This window comes from Benincasa hispida, chromosome 6, assembly GCF_009727055.1.
Source record: "Benincasa hispida cultivar B227 chromosome 6, ASM972705v1, whole genome shotgun sequence".
Classification (NCBI taxonomy): Eukaryota; Viridiplantae; Streptophyta; class Magnoliopsida; order Cucurbitales; family Cucurbitaceae; genus Benincasa; species Benincasa hispida.
The window spans coordinates 37,619,217-37,641,595 of record NC_052354.1 but is presented as its reverse complement, the minus strand read 5'-3'; the positions used below and the strand labels follow the sequence as shown (position 1 = coordinate 37,641,595).

The 22,379-nt window shown below is 32.1% G+C and overlaps 2 protein-coding genes across 2 annotated transcripts; one reads left to right on the top strand and one right to left on the bottom strand.

Moving 5' to 3' along the window:
* The first annotated feature begins 1,151 nt into the window (after positions 1–1,151).
* Positions 1,152–6,794, top strand: LOC120080557. The gene is made up of 6 exons (XM_039035255.1): positions 1,152–1,542; positions 2,042–2,156; positions 2,413–3,051; positions 3,408–3,513; positions 5,587–5,655; positions 6,485–6,794. The coding sequence occupies exons 1-5, from the start codon at positions 1,460–1,462 to the stop codon at positions 5,610–5,612; spliced, it is 969 nt and encodes a 322-aa protein (XP_038891183.1). The 5' UTR covers positions 1,152–1,459; the 3' UTR covers positions 5,613–5,655; positions 6,485–6,794.
* A 3,709-nt stretch (positions 6,795–10,503) lies between these two features.
* LOC120080189 (DNA repair protein XRCC3 homolog) lies at positions 10,504–11,776 on the bottom strand. Its single transcript, XM_039034760.1, has one exon. It carries the CDS (start codon positions 11,595–11,597, stop codon positions 10,716–10,718), a length of 882 nt encoding a protein of 293 aa, XP_038890688.1. The 5' UTR covers positions 11,598–11,776; the 3' UTR covers positions 10,504–10,715.
* Between the last annotated feature and the right edge of the window lie 10,603 nt (positions 11,777–22,379).

Genomic DNA, 22,379 nt, shown 5'->3' with positions numbered 1-22,379 from the left:
TTTTCAGTACACCAATTATATGAGAATAGGGAAATTGAACCTTCAATTTCAAGTGAGAGATTACTTACTAATTACCACTAAACTAAATCCACTCGATCAAAAAAAAAAAAAATGAAAGTTGATTCTACAATAAAAATAATATTAACAATTGTTATTATGTTAAAATACTATTGGTCACTATATTTTGAAACTTGTTGAAATTTGTTTTTGTATCTTCAACAAATTTTAAACTTAATTTTATGGATAGTTTATTGTTGATTTTGATTTTTTTTTATTATATTTTAACATTTCTACTATACATTTTAGAACCATAATCACATATTTTATTTTGAAAAGTTATTATTGTTGTTATTATTATTTAAATTCGTTTTTAGTAAAAATTAGGAAAATTATCTTTTTGGTCCTTAGATTTTGAGTATAGTTTCCATTTGATCTATAGATTTCAAAATGTTAGACATTTATTCTTTTTAAGTTTTTAGTTTGATTTCAATTTAGTCCCTAAATTTTAAAATATTACAATTTCACAATTGAGATTTAAACTTTATTTCAATTTGATCCCTAAATTGCAAGATTTATACTTTTAATCTTGATTTTTCGTTACATACTTACTCTCAACTATTAGTGTTAATTTTTATTAATTAATTTAAAATAAGTATAATTAACTAATTTTCACTATTTCATCACTATTAAAATTAAATTTAAAATTTCACTTTATAATTACTTTAAATTAATTTAGAAAAATTAATGCCAATAACTAAAAGAAAGTATTTAATAAAATATAAAAGTTAAAAGTATTAATCAAGAAGCTTAAAAAATAAATTGAAACAAAATTCAAATCTCAATGATAGAAATGTAACATTTTGAAACCTAATGTTACATCGAAACCAAATCTAAAATTTAAAGAGTGAATGTATAACCTTTTGGAATTCAAGTACCAAATGAAAACTAAACAAAAAAAAAAAATATAGTGGCAAAAATGTATTTTCCCCCTAAAAAATTACCTTGCTCACCTAAATCTAAGTGTTATTAAAAAACATATTAAAACTTTAAAATTATACTCTTAAGGCATAGTGGATATTGGAGTCAAATGTTATTTTAACATTTTTCTGATTATTAATTAGTATTTATTTACAAATTTTGAGTCTCTTTCTCTTAATTATTAGCTTGTAGAAGGAAAGGTGGGGAATTGTGCAAGAAAGAATCAACACAACAACAGAGACAGCTCCATCTCTGTCTCATGTCTGTGTGAAGCTTTGCCTCCTCGTATTCATCTCTGTTCTTGCTTCTCTCAAGCACCCAATACACCAAATTACTCAACAATCAAACCCTTTTACCTCCCCATTTCTACCATCGAATCAACATTTCATTTTCCCATTTTGATGAACTTTGATTTTGAACCCCTGTTCTTCCTTCTTTCATAATCTCTCCTCTGTTTTTTTCCACCCCCTTTTTTCCCACAATGCTAGTTGCAAATAGTTTCGATTTGTGGAAGAAGGATGGGTTCTTTTCTGCCGCCGAGCAGGTCCAAGAATCTGCCGATACGTACGTTTTTTTTTTTTTTTACTATTTCTTTGATTTGGGTTTTACCCTTTTTGTTTCTCTCCATGTTTGATTGAGTTTTATTTCGATTTGTTGTAGAATTGATTGGGTTCTTTTCTGGGTTAGTTTTATTTGAGTCTGTAACGATCGGTTTATGGGTGTTTTGAGTTCTTAATGTTAGTTTCTTATTCTTCTCTCTTCGTATTTTTTCTTTTCAAGAGACTTAAGATTATGTTTTATGTTTTTGTTGGATGAGTTTAGTGATGTTTCGAGAACATAATTTAAGAAGCTTATGTTCTGTGTTTTATTTTCTATTTGCTGCATTTGGAAAGCTGCTCTGAATTCTAGAAGTTTATATGCTTAATGGGGTTTAAAGGGATTCAACTGCTTTCTTCATTTGTTGACTATTTCCTAGGCCATTAAACTTTAGCTAGTCAAAGATTTTTCTATTGTATTGCCTCTTTCTCCTATATTGATTCTTCTATTGGTTTTTTTGTTTCAGAATGGAGTTTGCATATAGAACATGGATAAGAGAGAAAAGAGAAGGGATAAGTCCCGATGATTTGGATGAACTCCGTCGGGAGGTTCAAATGGCTCTTGGCACAGCCAAATGGCAGGTAGGATACTGAATTGAACAAAAAAAAAAAAAAATGCATTTGTTCTATTTCTTAATGCCATGAAAATTTCAGATATACTTTCGAAAATCTAATGGAGTGCCAAGTAAGATTTTTAGATGATAGATGTATAACTAGAATGATAACAATGAGGCTTGTTTGATAGTCAAACCATATTTCTACATTGATTTATTTGAAACTAGATCTCTATTTTTTTATAAATCACAATGACGAGTGTTGTTTTTCTGTTGACATTTAGCTGGAAGAATTTACGAAAGCTGTTAGAGTTAGCTATCGCTCCAGAAATGAAGAACATTTGTTGGAAAGACATGGACTATTTATTGCAGCCATTGGAAATCAAATTTCCCATGTTGAAGCTGCTTTAAGAAAATCTTATGACAAAGAGGGCAAGCAGCCACTTCGATGGGTAAATCTAAATGAGGAAGAATGCGATGATTTGGCTACATTTCTCTCTGGCATATCGCAAGTTCCACAAAGTGCAAAAACTGAATCATCTGTGTGTAGGTCTTCAGCAAAAAATTCTATATATGAGAATCATGAACGAGTAGTGGCAGATATGAAACTTACTTCTACCTGTAGCTCAAGTAATTCTTCTAAAATGAAGGGTACTGAATATGCCAATGCTGTAGACATAGACTCACAGAAAGTCAAAGATTTGGAAGTGAAAGAAAGTTTTAGAAGAGTAGATGATGCACTATGCAAAATGGATAGATCAACAAAGGCAAGGAGAGCAAGTCCACCAACTGCTCCTGACCTGCAAATTGTAATTGTGGATGAAAATCAAGAGAGAAAACAGTCTATTACAAGTCTAGAAGTTTCAAGAAAAGGAAAATCAGGATCAGTCTTCTGGAAACGCGGATGTGGAAATTTTTCTCAGGTGAGCATTGCAGGGAACTGCTTCATTCTGTCAGACTTGGTTTAGTTTGTTTGTTAGTTTTCTATTTTCTTGTCTGATAGGAAACAAAAGTTTTAGTAGTTTTTTGGCTGTTATCTTATAATGTACCTGATGTAGCTATAATTTCTTATTGCAATGGAAAAAAAGTTATCCATACTATTGTATGAAATAATGAGGCATGAATCCATGTTCAATCATTTTTTTGTTATGTATAGAATACAATCTATTCCCATTCCAAACATTCATTTGAACATGAAACAAAGTATATTTTGTTATGTGTAATTGTGCCATTATGGGCTCCTAATGTAATGTAACTGTAACTGTACATTTTCTCTCAGCTCTTTGGTAGGGTTCAGCAGCGACAGATATACAGACCCTGGCATCTTCAGCTTACATGTTCTGTTCAATTTACTCTTGCATTGATGTTGACTATATTCTTGATCGGTGAGTTTCTAATTTTTCTCAAGGTTGTGCAGCATTCGAGTTTTAGAATTTTACGAAATTTGGATTTAATTTGAAGCATGCTATTTATGTGTAGAGAATCTTTACTCCAAGAAATTACATGGTTTTAGATATACTTTCTTTCTGATTAATTGAAAAGGTTCGGGGAGATCTTATTGTCTAATGCTTGACTAACCCTCTTATATTGGAAATGATATGAGACTTTCAGAATATTGATTCATAATTCGTTAGTCTCATCACTGGCAGTCAAACGTTTTTTTAGACAACTTCAAATTTAATTAATCAAAAGAGTCTAATACTCAAAGATACAAGCTCCTAGATGAGTGAAACAAAAAGAAAAGCTGAATACAAAGCAAAAGAAAGATAGAAACTGATCACAAAGGAAATATGAAAGCATTTCAATTCAAATTAATAACCTTTAGAGAGAAATTGCAAAACGATGAGATAGAGAACACCTGCTTGAGATGAACTGATTCAAAACGGTCTGACCACGAATGTCATTTATCCTAATTAATCCTCTTATTTCTTTCCAACCATAATTAAAAAAATCAATGCACTTCTGAGGTCAAAAGAGCCATTACTCAAAATGGTCTTATTTAGTTCCAGCCATACTCACGAACTATTAGCATAGATTCAATTTTCAAGGTCAAAAGAGGTCAGGTCATTTAATCTACTATTTCCAAAGTCAAATTTCTTTGGTTAAAATGTATAACTGTCTTGCATTGCTCTCATTTAATAATCAAAGAATGTAGGAGCAAGGTAAAGGATGGGCTGTTTCTAATATTTATTTAGAAAAGGATAATGATCTGGGGAAGTGATATCTTTTAGAGTTCTAAGCATTTTGTTCTTGGATAAAAAGGTTGCGTTGATGGGTGAATTTCTCCAACCTTTTTTTTCTTTTTTAATTTCTGTTGATGGAAGACCTAGAAGTCATGTAAAGGCTCCACAAACAAGATGTTCCTTTTTTCATATGAACGTGAATCTCCTATCAACCATCCTGTCCTTATGTGAAAGGAGATTCTTTCTCCTATCTATGTTAACCCTACATTTTATCTATCTAGAATAGGAGTCTTTTTATATTTTCTTGATCATACTTGAGCTTGAGGTTGAAGAGGTCTTCTGAATTTGCTTTGGAAAGCCCTGGATTGGAGCCAGGTATTCATAAAGGTAGAGGTTTTCATGAGGCTGGTAGCTTATGTCTGATACCATCAAGCGGTTGCATGAAGATATATTCTTCCTTGTACCTTAACATGAAGAGATGTGTATTTATTGAGATTTGGAGGAAGCTAGATCATGTTCTTATGCTTTGTCGTTTTCCCTTGCAAAATGCGGAAATAACTGGAAGATTTGGTATTCTCAAACATGGCAGTGACCTATTGGTTCAATTGATAAGAGGGCTCTAAGATTTAAAGGGCAAGCACACAAAAATTTTGAAAAATTTGATAGTTGCAACAATAAATAAGAATAAGAAAATAAAAAACTTTATGGGGTAGAAGTGGACAAGGGGAAAATGAGATTTTCAAATCCAAGTACAAGACAGGTATTGTTTACAATGGATGACTTGTTTTTGTGTTGATATTGGGATCTGACTTCTTCACTTTTTTTTGTCTTTTCTCTAACTCCATGTATTTCTATGATTTTGTAAACCAGTGACAAACTGACTACAATATGTTCATATCGTATTCAATTAACTATTCTTTTCCAATATCAATGAAAGCAGTTGTTTCTATATATATATAAAAAAAGAAAGTACCTGTTAGCCTTCCAGAGCTGGTACCAGTTAATTCCTATTTCAATTAGCCATTTTTATATCTCGTCTTGATGATTGGATTGCTGGTTACTGGCTTAGACCATAAGATTTGGACTTAATGAATCATATAATGTCTCTGTCTTATGATGGTTTGGTATGTCATGAGATCTTAATTGATGTAAATGGTTCTAAATTCAGATAAGCTTGATTGCATACACTGTAGTGACTAAATCCCTTTGGTCTCTTTATGTAAATCTTGCTAATGACAGTTCCCCTTTATTGTTCTTCCCAATATTCTCTTGCAGTGCCCATTGTCTTTTATTCAGCTTGAGACTTTGAGTCGATTATACAGACAACATTTTCGATCGTAACAGGTATGCCCTTATATTCTGTGTGTTATATAGGTTTTAGAGAGCTTAATTAACTTGCGAAGATTTTCATGTCCCTTGTTTTCCTTTTATTATCACCAATCAATGTCACATTTTGATCTTGATCCTTGATCCAAACCATAGTTACCACTAAAGGAAAACCATTAAACATAAGTTAAAACTACCATGAAAACTTGGGCTAAGTTCTTGAAAGAGAGAGAGTTATTTTATTTGTTATAAAATTATATTTCACTCTATTAACTTCTCATAGATAAGGTGTTGATTACAAGGTTTATATGGCAGCCCAGCAGAATGCCTTAGATACCACAAAATGAGATATAGGGAAGTGATGTGAATTTGCTAAGTAGATTACTCAAATTTGGATGCTTAAAGAATCTGAAAAGTTGAAAATGGATGCTCAAAGATTCTTCTTTTTTGATCGAAATAGCAGTAAAATGTTGATTTCGATGTATTTCTGAAAAAATTATAAAAACAAAATATTCAAAAAAAATATTTATATTAACAAATAAACATTTTATTATTTTTAAATAAGTTAACATGTCTATTATTTATAATATATTTACATTAATGACATTTTGCTGCTTATTATTTTATGCTTCATGGATTTTTTTATGATACAATGAAAATGTCGATTTACGCTTCATGTTAGATGTCAAATCCATGAAAATGTGGAAATATAGATGGAAATATCAACATGTCGATGAAAATTTAATATTATTATTATTATTTTGAGTTAACAAGTTGAGTGGGGAAAATTTGAATATTTGACATCTTGATCGTCGTGGACATATATCTTAACTAGTTGAGTCTACAGGTGTTTGAAGAACAATAACATAACATTCATGTGCTGAGTTTCCATGCCACCCCTAAGCTGAAAATGGGAATAAGGTATGCATTCATTATTGTTGCGGCTGCAAAGTTTGTAAATGTCTGGTACTCTGGTTGAATTGTTAAATGTCACATAGAACATCACCCGTGTAAATAAATATATTCGGGCATTTTGCCATTATTATTATTTTTTAACCAGAGAGAATTTTTTTCATTGAATTCATGAAAACAAACTAATGTTCAAAGATACAGACTCCACAAGGAAGTGAAAAACACCGAACAAATTGGAACACAAATGACAGCTTTCTGCCATTATTATTTTTTCATACTTACCATTATCAATATTTTTGTTGCTTTATTAGTATCGACCCCCCAATACAGAAGAGTAATGTTACAGTGGAGATCCTCCTGAGGCATATTATGTCTTTTTGGATGATTTTCCCATGCATCTTGTATCATTATTGCTACTTTCATTTTGCCTATTCATGGAGTTGTATTTAGTACTTCTAAGAAATGTGATTATCCACTGTTCGTTTACGTGGATTGGCTTGGACTACTTAGTGTTGCGCTTGCACGCCTAAGAGGACAGCATGCATTGGGGTGCCGGGAGCGATTATCGTCTAATTCCTTAACCTAATGCGGTATCGGGATTGAACTTCTATCACAATATAACTGTAGTCATAAAAGAAAAGTTTGAAACTGCTGGATCATTGCAAGGAATAGAAGAAAATGCTGTCATGATATAGTCTACTTATAAGGAGCAAAAAGAAGAAAAACAGCTTAATATGAACATGATTGCAATCACAAAAAGAATTGGATTATGGTGAACCTTGAAAAACTACTAAATGCGGCTCCAATTTAATAAAAACCAAGCTAAGATCATAATTATAAAAAGGTTCAATGACGATGGGCACATGGAAGCATTAAATACAACTTCATCCCTTGATCTTTTCATTATTTCTCGAGTCGAACTTCCCACAAAGTGGTAGTGTGTTAAATCACTAATCAAGCTAAAAGGCCAAAAGGTTGAGTTTATGTGTTATTATTGATTAGGGATCGTGTTAAATAATTAATAAATTCAAAAGTATAAGTTGACGTGTTGCTGTAGTTTTAAGGTTAAAGTATCATTTTGGTTTCTATATTTTGTGGCTAGTCCATGTATTTGTAAATGTCCAATTTTAGTCCACATATTTTTAATAAATCTTTAATTTAGCCCTCCAAAGTTAATTTTTGCATGGCTCAGTTCCCGTGCTTAGACCCACCCAAGTTTAGCAGCCCAAAAATAGAATTGGCTAAATAATAATACTAGTTTTCATGTCATGACATATAATATGTAATATACGTTTTTAGAATTTAGTGTAGAAATGCTAAAAATAATAAAAAAATTTTGAAAAAAAATATACAGTAAACAAGGGGCAGGGACTAAATTTCAGATTTCTTAAGAATATATGGACCAAAATTAAATAAACCTCAAAATTTAGGGACCAAAATGATATTTTAACTTAAATTTAATTATATTAATACTTTACCGGGGTTTAAGCACATGACCTGTTCTAATACCATTTAAAAGCATTCATCAACCTAAAAACTTGAGATGATGAGTTAAAATAAATTTAATTATAATTTGTATCAATAAATCAACAACAAGCACAAGTATATTTCTTCTTTATAATGCATTTATAGTAAAATGAATATGTTAAATCCAATACTAACAAAACAATATTACACAATATTACCTAGAAACTTAACCCTTCAAAGTGCGGTTGGAATTGGTTCCAAATAAATATTCTTAGCAAAATTATTTTAATTACAAGTTCTTTAGTAAAAAATGTATTTCTGTTTGACGAGATTTTTAGAGAAATTTAATTCGTAGAATTTGGATGTATATTTATATTAATTTCAGTATAATACAGTGAGTACAATCTCTAATATTTGATCTTTTATTTCTTTCTCTCGAAAAGTAAACGTTAATCCTTGCTTGTTGATCTTCTAAGAGGATCGTTCTTTGGACTTGCTAATTAGCTTAGAGTAGTCTTTAGACTTTAATCCTTAAGCTTGCTGATCTTCTTGGATAATCAGCCTTTGGGCTTGATGATCTTGTTGGAGGATCGACTTTTGGAGTTGTTGATTAGTTTGGAGTAGCCTTTGGGCTTGTTGATAAGTTTGAATCGTCTTGTGACTTGTTGATCAGCTTGGATCGACCTTTGGCTTGTTGATCGGCTTGGATTGACCTCTGACTTGTTGACCTACTTGTGAGCTTTTCCTTGAGTTTGAGGAGATTGAATATTTAGCTTGTAGGTTGTGAAGATACGGCCAATTTGTCGAACTTTGAAGCTTCTAATAGTTTCGGTCTTTAGTTATTTAGAACTTGATTGCTTCGGTATTTGGAACTTGAAAAGCTTCAATCTCCAGCACTTAAGAGCTTAAGAGCTTTGGTCTTCAAGACTTGGGAGTTTCAGTATTTGGATCTTGAGAGCTTCAGCTAGAGATGTCCATGGGATAAGGCGGGGATAGGGACCGTCCCCATTTCATTCCCCAGGGATTGAGGCGGGGATTTTCCAGGGAAATTGACGGGGATTGGATTCCCTGCGGAAATTTTTTTCCTATTAGTTTTTTTTTTTTTGAAAAAACTAATTAATTCAAATCACTAATGTGGAAAATTTTTAATTAAATAATTAACTTTATTACTAAATTATTTATTATGGTTAGTTTTACATGACAATTTGAATTTAAAGATAAATTATTCAAATTTTGGCCTAAAAAAATTAATCAACTTTTTTAGTAGAAATAAATGAATATAAATTAAATTATTCACATATATAATCTAAATTTAAATATTCAATTTAGACATATTCATTATCTTGACCAATAAACAGTCAAACTTGAAATTTAAATGTAATATTTATATAATAACAACAACATAACATTAAATAATTATACTAAACAAATAAATAGAGGTTAATCGGGGCGTGGGCAAGGGCTAAGACGGGGAATCCATTCCTCATCCCCTTCCTCGTTTAGCTCATGGGGAATTCCCCCCTCCCCCTCACTCCTTGCCGGAAAATTGAACATCTCTAGCTTTAGTCTTCAGAGATTTAGTATGTCTTTTGATCTTCAAGGGATTTGTGTTCTTCAATAGAGCTTTAGAGCTTTGGAATTTCAGTTTTCAGAGCTTCAGCCTTTGATTTCTTCCAACAATCCCCCTTCCTCAAATGAAGGGGTAAAACCTTTATTTATAAAGATTTTTTCATGGACCTTACATGGGCTTGAACCCAATTGCTTTTGGTGACCTCAATCCTTAATTTGACCCAAAATATTATCATGGGTTTGAATTTGGTTGGGCGACTTTAATTGCTCAGCTCGATACTGTCTATAATTTTCACAACAAGCTCGGGATTTCATTGCGATGACATGACAACTTGTGATCGGCCAAAATTCCATTTAACAATGACAATAAATTATCTTAATAATTGATTTTTTTGTTTAAATATCATTTTGGTTCCTATATTTTGAATTTTATTTAATTTTAATTCATTTACTTTCAATATATCTTGAATGTAGTATCAAGACTAATTTGTTGTTGATTTTTTTTAAAAAACTTTTTGTTATCTACGATATCTACCTTTTATATTTCAACTCAAATTTTCACAAGTAAAAAACTCACTAATTGCAAATTTGAGTGTAACCAAAGTTAAAAATGTTGAAGTCAATGAAAATGTCGATGTCTTAATTTTTTGAAAATGTCAATGGAAATATCGATAAATATCGATATCGATGGATATTTCTAGAAAATAAAATATTTTTAATATTTTTAAATTAATAAAAAATCATTTTATAAATTTTAATCAAGTTAACATGTTTAATATTTATTATTATATTTACATTAATATTATTCTATTGCTTATATTTGATGCTTTATGGATTTTTCTACGATATAATGAAAATATAAATGTCGACCCCTATAGTAACGTGGAACTATTAAGATATCGACAAAAATTTAATACTATAAATGTATAACTCAAGTGGACATACACCATCAACCTTGGAGATTAAAGGTTTGAATCCCCTAATCCACGTGTCGATGTACTGAAAAAAAAAAAGTACCAATCAAAATGGAGGTTACACACACTAAAATTTCTATAATTCATCAAAACCAAAACATAGATCATACAAACTTTAGTTCTCCCCCACAAAATTAATAAGTTGATAAGAAGAGGTCATTGGCTTTCAACTCCCACAACTCCTTCTCTATTAATTACATACTCACAAGATGATTTAGGCAAATGTGGAGCAAAAACAACATGAAGCCATCTTCTAGTTCTTCTTTGCACTAATTCACTTCCATTCATCATCCCTTCACCTTCTCCAACAATTTCCTCATTTCTTGACAGAAACAATCTTGTATTAACACAATTAGCCCACGCCAGCCCCAGCGCCGGGCAAACCTGTCGTCCCGACGAACTCAAGAACTTCAAATTCCCAATTCTTAAAGCATTCAATCCATCAGAAGAACCGATCAAATCAACTACCTGATTCGTCAACACCACACCCAAAGAATACCTCTTAGCCAACAACTTCAACTTCCCAGAAATCTTGAAAAACAGAGATGATCTCCGCTTGAGATCAGATGGGGTGTTGTCGAAATCAGAGCGAAACAACGCCGCAATTGAATCAATTACAATAAGCCTGATGGGCAATTGGGAATTTGAATTTTTAAGGAAGGATTCTATCTTGGGCATTATGTCGAACAGTTGGTGGGCAGAGTGAACCGGTTCGACAAAGATGTGATCGGAGGGATTAGAAAATTGGGGATATGAAGAGGAAAATGCTTGGGAAAGCTGTTGAAGACGTCGGAAGGGGAAAGGGAACTCGGTGTGGATGTAGAGAGATGAGGCGTTGAGGCCGCCATTGGAGAGAGGGAGCTGAGCGTAGAGGGAGAGCTGGAGACAGAGTTGGGTTTTGCCGCAGCCGCTTTCGGCGACGATTTCAGTGAGGGAGCTACAGGCGACGCCGCCGCCGGCGGAGCGGTCGATGATCGGACATCCGAAGGTGCACTTTTGGGTGGTTTGAAGGAGATGGAGGAGATTTTCCGGCGTCATTTCTGATTCTCAAAATGCCGACTGATATCAACCGCCAAAGTTGGAGGATTTGAAATTTGGGGTTCCCTCCAATTCGCAAATACGTAATTTTATCGTTTTATCGGGTTAAATAATAATTTAGTTCCTTTATATATATATAAATCCATAAATTTTAATTTGTAACGCCATGCATTTTTAAATATGTGAAAATTTAGTTTCTAACCTATAATAAATAAGACCTAGTCCCTGTATTTTACAATTTGTAATGATTCAATCCATATTTGATAAAATTTTATAAAAAAGTAAATGTTACTTTTTATTATGTAATAACTTGTACGTTTGTAATACATTTTCAAGTGATAAATTTTTAAAATAAGTTATTTTGAAAAAATTCAAGTGTTTGACAACCACTTAAAATAGATTTTGGAAAAATGAGTTTATTAAATAAATTGGATTAAGATAAACACTTCAAACCAATTTTTAGAAAAATGAATTTCGAGTATAATGGTTAATCTCTTTCTAATTTGAAATTCGATCACAACCTCATATAACTGTTGCGGAAAAACCTCTAGCCACCACTTCAAGCGACCCCTGTCGGCCTACCTCCTGCCACCACCTTCGACAAACCTTCGACCACCATTTCCAGCAAACGCTGTTGTCAACTTTGGCCACCACTATCGCTGTGAAATTTCTCTATAGTAATTTGACATTAATAAAAACACTTTTAGCATATAAGAAACCAAATATATAAAATTTTTGAAAATGAGTTGCCAAATATATGTGTGTTTCATTTTAAAGAGTTTTTATCAAAAGTGTTTAAATGAAAATAAATTTTTGAAAAACATTTTTTTCTAAGTCATTCCAAACAGGCACTTAGTTTTTACCGTTTATAAATAAATTTGATTTTGGAATTTATGTGATTTTCTTTTTTTTTTTTATCTTATTTTCTTTGATTGTTTTTTATGGAGAAAATTAATATAAAACTACATTAGAAACATATCCATCTGGTACCAATACAAATTACATCAACTTTCATTAAACAACGTTGATGTTGAAATTCAGACGAGGAAAAACACTTGACTTTCAGGTGATGTCGGTAATAAATTTGTTCGAAAGGGAGAAGAACGTGACCTGTAAAAGAGAAAATCTGCACATCTATGTCGTATTTGTCGCATACACTCTAGGCTTAAGTCAAAAAGTGAAAGAATATGGAAGCTAAAGAATTTGAGAGTCAAATTCAAGTTATCTCATATAAAGTTATATTGATGTATTTTAGGGAGTATGACTAGAAGTTTACTTTTTCCTACTAGGATGAAGATGAGATGAATTTTTCATCATACTACATAAATTAGGATTAGATATGACTAGATCAATGATTCGTCGGTACTGAATTTATTTGAACTAAATCCACTTTATCTTCGACCTACCTTTTTTTGATTTTTTACTTATTTTGTCAAGTTCGAATTAACTCCTAACAAACAAACACAATCATCTTAATTACTTCGAAAAGAGACAAACGTAGTTAGATTACATGTTTAAATTTAAGTATATTTTTATGAAATGAGTTACAATGGACCAATTTTTTTATTGTTCTAGTCGTTTATTTCAAAGTTGTAAAAAATAGCGAAAATGATAAACACTTAAATAATGTAAATACAAACCATCAGCTTACTTTAGTCTAAATTAAGTTATTCAGACAAATTGATTATGTTAACCAAAATCGTTTGAATTTGGATGGATTAAATCTTAGATCATATTATTAATTAAAAAAAAAAACACTTTCAATGAAAACAAATATTGCAATTATCAAAATACCCTATTTCATCCTGATAATCAACATATCTAACACTTTCATATGTCTATGGATTCGATATCGTCATAAGAGGTGATTCAACTTTCTCTTTTATATATCATTCAAAATTGATGAAATATAACATGACAATTTCACTATTATTTTCACGAAATTAATAATGTAAACACAAAACTCTAGCTTATTTTAAAAATAGTGAAATGATTAGTTAACTTCAACTAATTTTATGGTTTTTTTTTTTCTGTTTTTAAAAAATATCCATTCACATTTTATCAAGACCTTATTTACCCTCCAATATATCTAGTTGTATGGATGAAAAATGGCCACCCTAAAGGGACCTCCACCACAAAGTGAATAGCCATTTTTTTGGGTAACGTATCAAAAATGAAAAGATGAAGTTGAATTTATAACTTGAGATGGACCACAACTTTAATTCTCTCTTGCGCATAGAAATTTAAGTTAACTTACAAGAAGACAGAAGCTTACAAGAAGACGGAAGTACTTTTTTCATATCTCTCGATTTTTCAATGTGGGATTCTCAACTTACCTCCTCAAAATAGTGTTTGAGTTCAAAATTCTTAGATCGATTCCCAATTTTTTGGATCGAATACCCGTTTGATCTTTATTAACTCTAATACCATATTAGATAATATGAGGTTCAATCTCAAAATATCTCAAAACTACTTGACAATGAGAGAAATAATTCATCTATCTAATAAAGAATATGAGGTCCCATGATTTTTCAATGTAGGATCATCAAAAACTTTGAGAGATAGGTTATAGACCTGGGATCACAAATGTCCCCATTGATTGTTTGTTTTTTTTACAATAATGGAGTACTTGAGTCTTTACAATCATTTATTCTTTGACTTCTCTTTTAGTTGAACTATGTGGAGAGATGTGCTCTCTTATAGCATCTCGGTGGAGCATAAAGTTTGACTAGATTTGTCATTTTATACTGCAAAGTGCAATAGTATGAGGTGAAAGGCTTAGAGAGTAGCCTGATATGCTGCCATTAATTACTATATTTGGAGGAAACATATCCTTCTAATCCATGTTACTACCTTGCATTTCTTAAGTGAATTATCAAGCTGTTTGGTTTTCAATGTGCTTCTTTGTTGTTCTAAGTGGCATGAAATTAATTTGAATGTAACTCCTTGAGATCTGTTTTTCTTTGAGATGTGCTTTTAGGTTCTTTTGGGCAAGTTTTTATGTTTTTTCTTTATTTGTTGTTTTATTCAAGTTTTCCAAGGCTTTGAAAGCTAGTATTAATCTTCTAAGGAGAATGATTCTTTGATTCTTAGGTGCCTTCTAACAAACTCTACTCGATATTTCAATGAGATTTGAAATTTCATGGATACTCTTTGTACTTTTCATCGTTGTGGTGCTAGTAAGGTTTCTATTTTGTTAAGCTCAATTACAATTATATAGCTCATAAGCTTGCTTCTCTTGCCCAGACATCAGATTGTTGGGGTTGATGCCCTAAATCTCGTAAGGTTTTGTAATTTGTAATTGTATTATACAAACATTTTATTTATTTAATAAAATATGATATATTTTATTTGACATTTAGTAGCATTAAACCCACAAACCAATAAACTAACATCCAAGGTTATTTTCTGTAGATTAAACATGCATGCAGAAACACACAAGTGGATCATATTTAAGTGATAACCTAAATGGTCTATAGTAGATGGATAAGGCTGGATACCTTATCCTGTATCCTGGTGACACTATGAGTACGACCCGCTTTGCAGATATTACAATTGTCGTAAAGTGCTACAAATGATCTAATCCTAATCATTCATGTGAAGACATGTGAGCGGGAGTATTCTACACAAAGGAGTTTGTATAAGACCAAAACACGAAATGTCTAGTTTCATTATATAACACCGTTCATAATAGAGACTTACATTTCACCAAGATGACTATATGTGACATGACCTAAATCCTGAGTGAATTGTGAACTCCTGCCTATGAGGGCGGTCCTTTGATTTGTATGGGTGAGAGTGGCTAGATCGCCGACTCAACAAGCCTACCATTTTGAGGATTCGTCTGATTGGGGAGTTGGGAATACAACTATATAACACATTCGTCTGATTGAGGATTCGTCCTTTGATTTCGAAACTTGAACAATGTAGCGCTACACCCTCTCCTGGCCCGTAGGGGATTTAGTCATAGTTGGACTATGATTTATTGCTCATTAGAAGGATCAGTGGTACTTAAGAAGTTAGATGTAGCTATAGGGGCAAAATGATAATTTTGGCTTAGCTGTACTTTTGAGCAATTTGTGAAGGGTCATGGTAATATTGACTGGTTATATCAAATGGACACAGAAATATATCTGTAGTGTGAAGAGTGCAACTGTCGATCTTTAGTGGAGTGTCTGATAGTTAATGGATGTTGAATAATATAATTAAAGGAGTTTAATTAATATTCAAGTACTATTGGAGCTTCAAGCTACAGGTCTATGAGGTCCCCTCTATAACTCAGTGGAGATTAAATGAGAATCAATTTTGGATTAATTTGAATGGTTGAAATTAATTCAGGGAATTAATTATATGTGATATAATTGATTTAATTTATTTATATATGATATAATTTACTATAATGTATTTGATACATTATAATATAAAGTTTATTTCAAAGTTAATAAATATTTGAATACAATTCAAATATTAATTATGTGAATTGGATTCATATAATTAAATTCGTTATATGTTATATATGATATAACATATAGTTATATATACATACATACATACATACATATATATATATATATATATATATATCATGATCATCCAATAAGAAGGGTTTCAATTTTTTCAAATGAACGATTTGAAGATCTATTGATTCTAACAACTGATTGCAGAGTTGATCATTCGGACCTTTCAATTCATAGATGTGGATCTCAAACCTATGAATGGGGATATTCCCGAAACTCACAAAGAAAAAAGGAAGTGAGTTAGACAAAAAGAGAAGAAACTTGGACAAAAAAATAAGTAACTTAGACAAAAAACGAAGTGTATATATATATATATATATATATTAAAATTAAATTTATTTTTAATTGTAATATTCGAAATTAAGGGAGGGAAATAACTTCTCTCCCTTATTCTTTCTCAACCCACGTATTGTTTGGGTGGTTGGCAAAGGGAGATCTTCTTCATCTTCGTTTTGGCAGAGGGAGTTTTACACGGAAAGGTTCTGAGATCCCACTCTTCCAATCTCCTCTCCTCTCATCTCTAATTCTCATTCCTTCTAAAAAAATACATAGCCCACAAAACTCTTGGATTCTCATTCCAAAGAATACAGAGGAAACCAAATAGTGGTGGCCATTTAGGGTTTTTGAGTTCATTGCAATTCCGGAGAAAATGAATTACGTGGAGAAGATTGATCTTCAAGGATTCATTTTTCATCTCCCTATTCTCTTTTCTCTTTTCTTAATTGTTCATAACATGCTGTAAAATATATTTTCGAATGCATGATATTATATACTTTTCTGTAAAATTTTTGAACCTATAAAATTTGGGATTTGGGTCCGATCCCGTTTCTGCTCAAAGACCTTAATCGGTTCATTCAATTGGTATCAGAACAGACTTTTTGGCCCAAATTTTTCCAAAATTTCAGAATTAATTTACAGTTTAATGGTAGAATTTTAGCATTCTGTATGTTCATGTAATGAATTTTTATGAATGTGTTTGATTGTGATTATTAGATGTTTTCGGAATTGGTCAGTTTAGATTTATTGCTTTGTTTTACAATTTAATTTGCAAGGGCCCATATTTTGGGCCATTTTATTGTGATTGAGTTTGTAATTTTACGTTTTTGAGTCGTTCGTGGTTGTTTCTGTCGATTTATGGAGAAGACTGAGCCAAAATCGAAGGAGATTCGAAGAAAATCGCAACTGTACAGTGCATTATGTATAGTAGCATTGCAACGTTGTGCCCTAGCATTGCAATGCTGCAATTAGGCAAACAGATTGTTCTATTAGCATTGCAACGTTGTGAGATGGAAGAACTATCCCATTCGCGCCCAGTTCGGTTTTTGGCTCACTTGGCTCGCTGCGGTTCGAGTCCGGTACGGAGGCTGGACAGTTCGATTCGAGCAGTTCAAGGCTCGATTTGCTTGTTTTGAACCCATTGGCTATTTATTTTGTAATAGATTGTTACTTTGATTAATTAAATTAATATAAGTATTTTATTAATTTACTTAATTGTTTAAGTGTCCAATCCTGGTCCAACAATTTTTCATTAATTATGTATTTGACGTATGTTTTTAATTTATATATATGTCATATTGAATGTCATATAGTATAAAATCCCATCGTAGGTTATGCTTTTAATTTCATGCATCATTTATATTATAAATGTTATAATATATAGTTGCATGGTTTTATTTTTATAGCATGCTCATGCATCAAATAATATAAGTGTTATAGTATATGTTTGCATGCATTAATGACATTGCCATGCATCATTTATATTATAAGTGTTATAATATATAGTTTCATATATGTATGGTTGAATATTATTAATTATTTTATTACCTTATTATATAAATGTTATAATATATAGTTAGTAATGAAATGGAATTGCATGAAGCATGACACTACTTTAGATAATTTATAATTGTTATAATTTACTAAGTATGTCATTAATTGCAATGGAATGATTTTAATTTATTTCATTTTTTTATAAAAGTTATAATTTAATAAAATTAAAAATTAAAATCAATAATTCAGGATTGCATGCAAACCCTAGTGTAAAATCAATTTTTAAAAATAGTTTTAAAAGATGATTCACATAGACCTACGATCACTTTTCTAATAAGATTAGAAATTAAGTTTAATCTTTTAATCAATTTAATAGAATTCAATTTATTCTTAGTTAAAAGATTAAATTTGCAATAAATATATCTATAAGGGACCTTTTTTCTAAGGTTTTTTCTATCTAGATTGGGGTATTTAAGTTGATAGAAACGTAACACCCTTACTTGGGAACTTACCTGAAAAGGTGAATTAGATAGATTTATTACAAGTATGCAATATTTGATTAAAGTTTATTAAAGTGTTTAATAAACATTAATCAAATTTGTTTAACTATCCAAAGTAAGTGTTACTTTTGGGCAAATTAAACAAACACTTAGTTAAAAATTAGTAGCCGGATTTTTCTAAGTTAAATAACCCTAAGTATAACACTCGATGGAAGGAAAATGAGGTATATGATACTTCATTTTACCTTCTCACGTTTCTCCCTAAAAGTTCATACCGTGAGATCTATACTCAGCTTCGAGACACCTTTGCTTGTGTCTCCCTATGGATGGTGTTTGTATAGATCAATAACAAGGTGAATGGAGAGAATGTTTATAGTAAGTGGGAGTGTGACGTGTGTCAACATATCCTACGGTCTCTCTCATTAGTTGGTAGTAAAGTTTCATGCTCGACCTTGAGGCATCTTTGCTTGTGTTCCCCTATGGATAGCATTTGCATGATTCTTTACCTCTAACTCCAGTAATGGATAGGATTACTTTAGTTTTTACCCCATTTGATTTTTCTCCACGGTTGGCTCATTGGGGCGGTCTAGAATCTAGGTTACACTTGCAAGAAATAACCGAGTTTAACAATTTTTGGACCGAACAATGGTGATTGATAGTTACAGTAATAAGGAGTTGTTCTGTCTATTGGTTGAGATAGTCTCATTTTAGTGAAGGGGCACCTGTTCACCCTACAGTGACTTGTGTCCTGACTCATTGACACATCATTGCAAAATAGATATCATTTAGGATGCATTAGATTATTTTGCTAAATTTGATTGGTTTTTCAAAATAGGTTAATACATAGTATACTAATATAAATAATTTGTATGGTTTCAGCAATTTATTAACTATGACTTTCACGACACTTAATTTGCTCGCCACCGAAAAACTTACGGGTGAAAACTATATCACCTGGAAAAACACAATCAATATGATTTTAATCATCAATGACCTCTATTTTGTCCTTATGGAGGATTGTCCTCCTATTCCTACTCAAAATGCCACGCGAAATGTTTGAGAGGCATACTAGCGCTAGACACGAGCATACGAGAAGGTCCAAGTGTATATCTTGGCAAGCCTTTCAGAAGTCTTGGCTAAGAAGCATGAGCCCATGATCACTGTTTATGAGATCATGGAGTCCCTGTGGGGGATGTTCGGACAACCGTCCGTATAACTCAGACACGACGCTCTAAAACACATCGTCAATGCCCGTATACAAGAAGAGGCATCTGTTAGAGAACACATTCTTAACATGATGATCCACTTCAACGTGGCAGAGATGAATGGGTATGTTATTGATAAAGCCAGTCAAGTTAGCTTCATTTTGGAATCTTTATCTGAAAGTTTCCTACAGTTCTGTAGCAATGCTGTTATGAACAAGATTGACTACAATTTGATCATCTTGCTTAATAAGCATCGAAATTTTCTGTCCTTGATGAAAAGTAAGGAACAAAAGGGAGAGACAAGTGCTGCCTCATCCTCAAAGAAGTTCTACAGAGGATCGTCCTCTAGAACTAAGTCTATGCCTTCTTCTTCCGACATTAAATGGTGGAAGAAAAAGAAAGGTGGAAAGGGGAAAGCTAACCTACCAGCCGCTGCCCAGAAGGGCTAGAAGGCCAAGGTTACAAAGGGAATCTGTTTCCATTGAAACCACGAGGGATATTGGAAGAGGAACTATCCTAATACTTGGTAGAAAAGAAGAAGACCAAACAAGTAAATATGATTTACTTGTATTGGAGACTTATTTATGGAGAATGATGATTCAACCTGGATAATTGATTTAGGCGACACTAACCATGTCTATTCTTCATTTCAGGGAATTAGTTCCTGGCGGCAACATGAAGTTGGGGAGATGATGATGTGTGTTGGAACTAGGCACGTCGTCTTAGTTATGGTAGTGGGAGGGCTCAGAGTTTGCTTACAAAAATCCTATATTTTATTAGATAATGTATATATGGTTCTAGGTTTAAAAAAGAACCTGATTTCTGTAAAATGTCTTCTTGAACAACATTACTCTCTTAACTTTCATGTGAATAAAATGTTTATTTACAAGATTGGAGTATTAATTTGTTGTGCTAATCTTGAAGATAATTTGTATGTGCTAAGATCGTTAGCAATTAAAGCCTTTCTTAACACTGAAATGTTTAAAACTGCAGTAACTCAAAATAAAAGACTTAAAATTTCTCCTAAAGAAAATGCCCGTATTTGGCACCTAAGGTTAGGACACATCAATCTCAATAGGATTGAGAGATTGGTCAAGAATGAACTTTTAAGCGAGTTAAAAGAAAATTCTTTACTAGTGTGTGAGTCATGCCTTGAAGCCAAAATGAATAGAAGATCTTTTACTGTAAAAGATCATAGGACGAAAGAACCCTTAGAGCTTGTACATTTAGACCTTTGTGGTTCGATGAATGTTAAAGCAAGAGGAGGGTTTGAATATTTTATCACTTTTACTGATAATTATTCTAGATATGGATATGTTTATTTAATGCAACAAAATTCTAAAGAGGTTCAAAGAATTTAAGGCTAAAGTTGAAAATACATTAAATAAAATAACTAAAACATTTCGATTTGATCGAGGTGGAGAGTTTTTGGATCTTACATTTTAGAACTATTTGATAGAACATAAAATTATATCCCAACTCTCAGTGTCTGGTACACCTCAGTAGAATGATGTATCAAAAGGGAGAAATTGAACCCTGTTGGACATGGTTCGGTCTATGATGAGTTATGCATCCCTACTGGACTCGTTTTAGGGTTATGCAGTACATACTGCAATATATATTTTGAACTGTGTTTCATCCAAAAGTGTTACCAGAATACCTTTGAAATCATGGAATGGTTGTAAAGGTAATTTACGCCATTTCAGGATCTGGGATTGCCTAGCACATGTGCTTGAGGAAAATCCTAAGAAACTGGAACCTCGTTCAAAATTATGCCTTTTTAAGGCTATCTTAGAGGAACGAGAGGTGGTTACTTTTATGATCCTAAAGAAAATAAAGTGTTTGTGTCGACTTACACTACATTTCTAGAGAAGAACCACATTAGGGAGCATAAATCTCATAGAAGGATCGTGTTGAATGAAATTTTCAAGAAAACTACTGAACCTTCGACAAGAGTTATTGAAGAACCCTGGTAAAGTGGAGTTTACCGTCGCCCGTGAACCCGTGCCTATGCAAATATAAATCACCAAACTAACTACTTACATTAACTGGTAGTACAACCGTCAAGTCCAGGGTCGAACCTCAGAGAAGCGCGGAAGATTAGTTCATCGAAGCTCGTTTTCAATTAAAGGGATAAATGAGGGAGGGGAGGGTTGGTGTGGATGGATAAATGAAATTGCATGAAAATAAAATGCGAGAAAAGTAAAGATAAAAGCGCAATTAATTGAGATATCTTAGCTTAGAGGAATAGATTCACCGAATGTAATTTAGATCATCAACCCAATTTATGACTTAAATTTCTTGTTTATGCTTTGTCCAATTGATTGGAATCCCAACCAATGGTCCTAATTATCTAATTAATCAAAATGCACAAAAAATGAATCCACTCCATACAAATTAAAAAATCGCATTAAGTTCTAGGGATTATGCTAAGATGAGTGTTTAACTTCCAACGTCTAATTAAACAATCAATATGGTTTTTCTCTAGGTTGCTAGGAACAGTTATTTTTGCCTAACTAACCTATTGCTTCCAATGGGATTATCCTATAAATATGTGTCGGATATTACATGGTAATCATAAAGCGTTAGAATCATACGACAAAATTATTGGGCGTCAATCAACAATTAAAACCATGCAATTCATATATATAGATTCAGATCAAAGCCCATAAATAGGTTTGTATACATCATTAAATTGAAATCTCATAAAATTACATCGAGTTCCTCCGAATCCCTAAACTAAGAAACCAAAATATTACCTTTCCATGGAGGATGAGAAGTTACAAACCA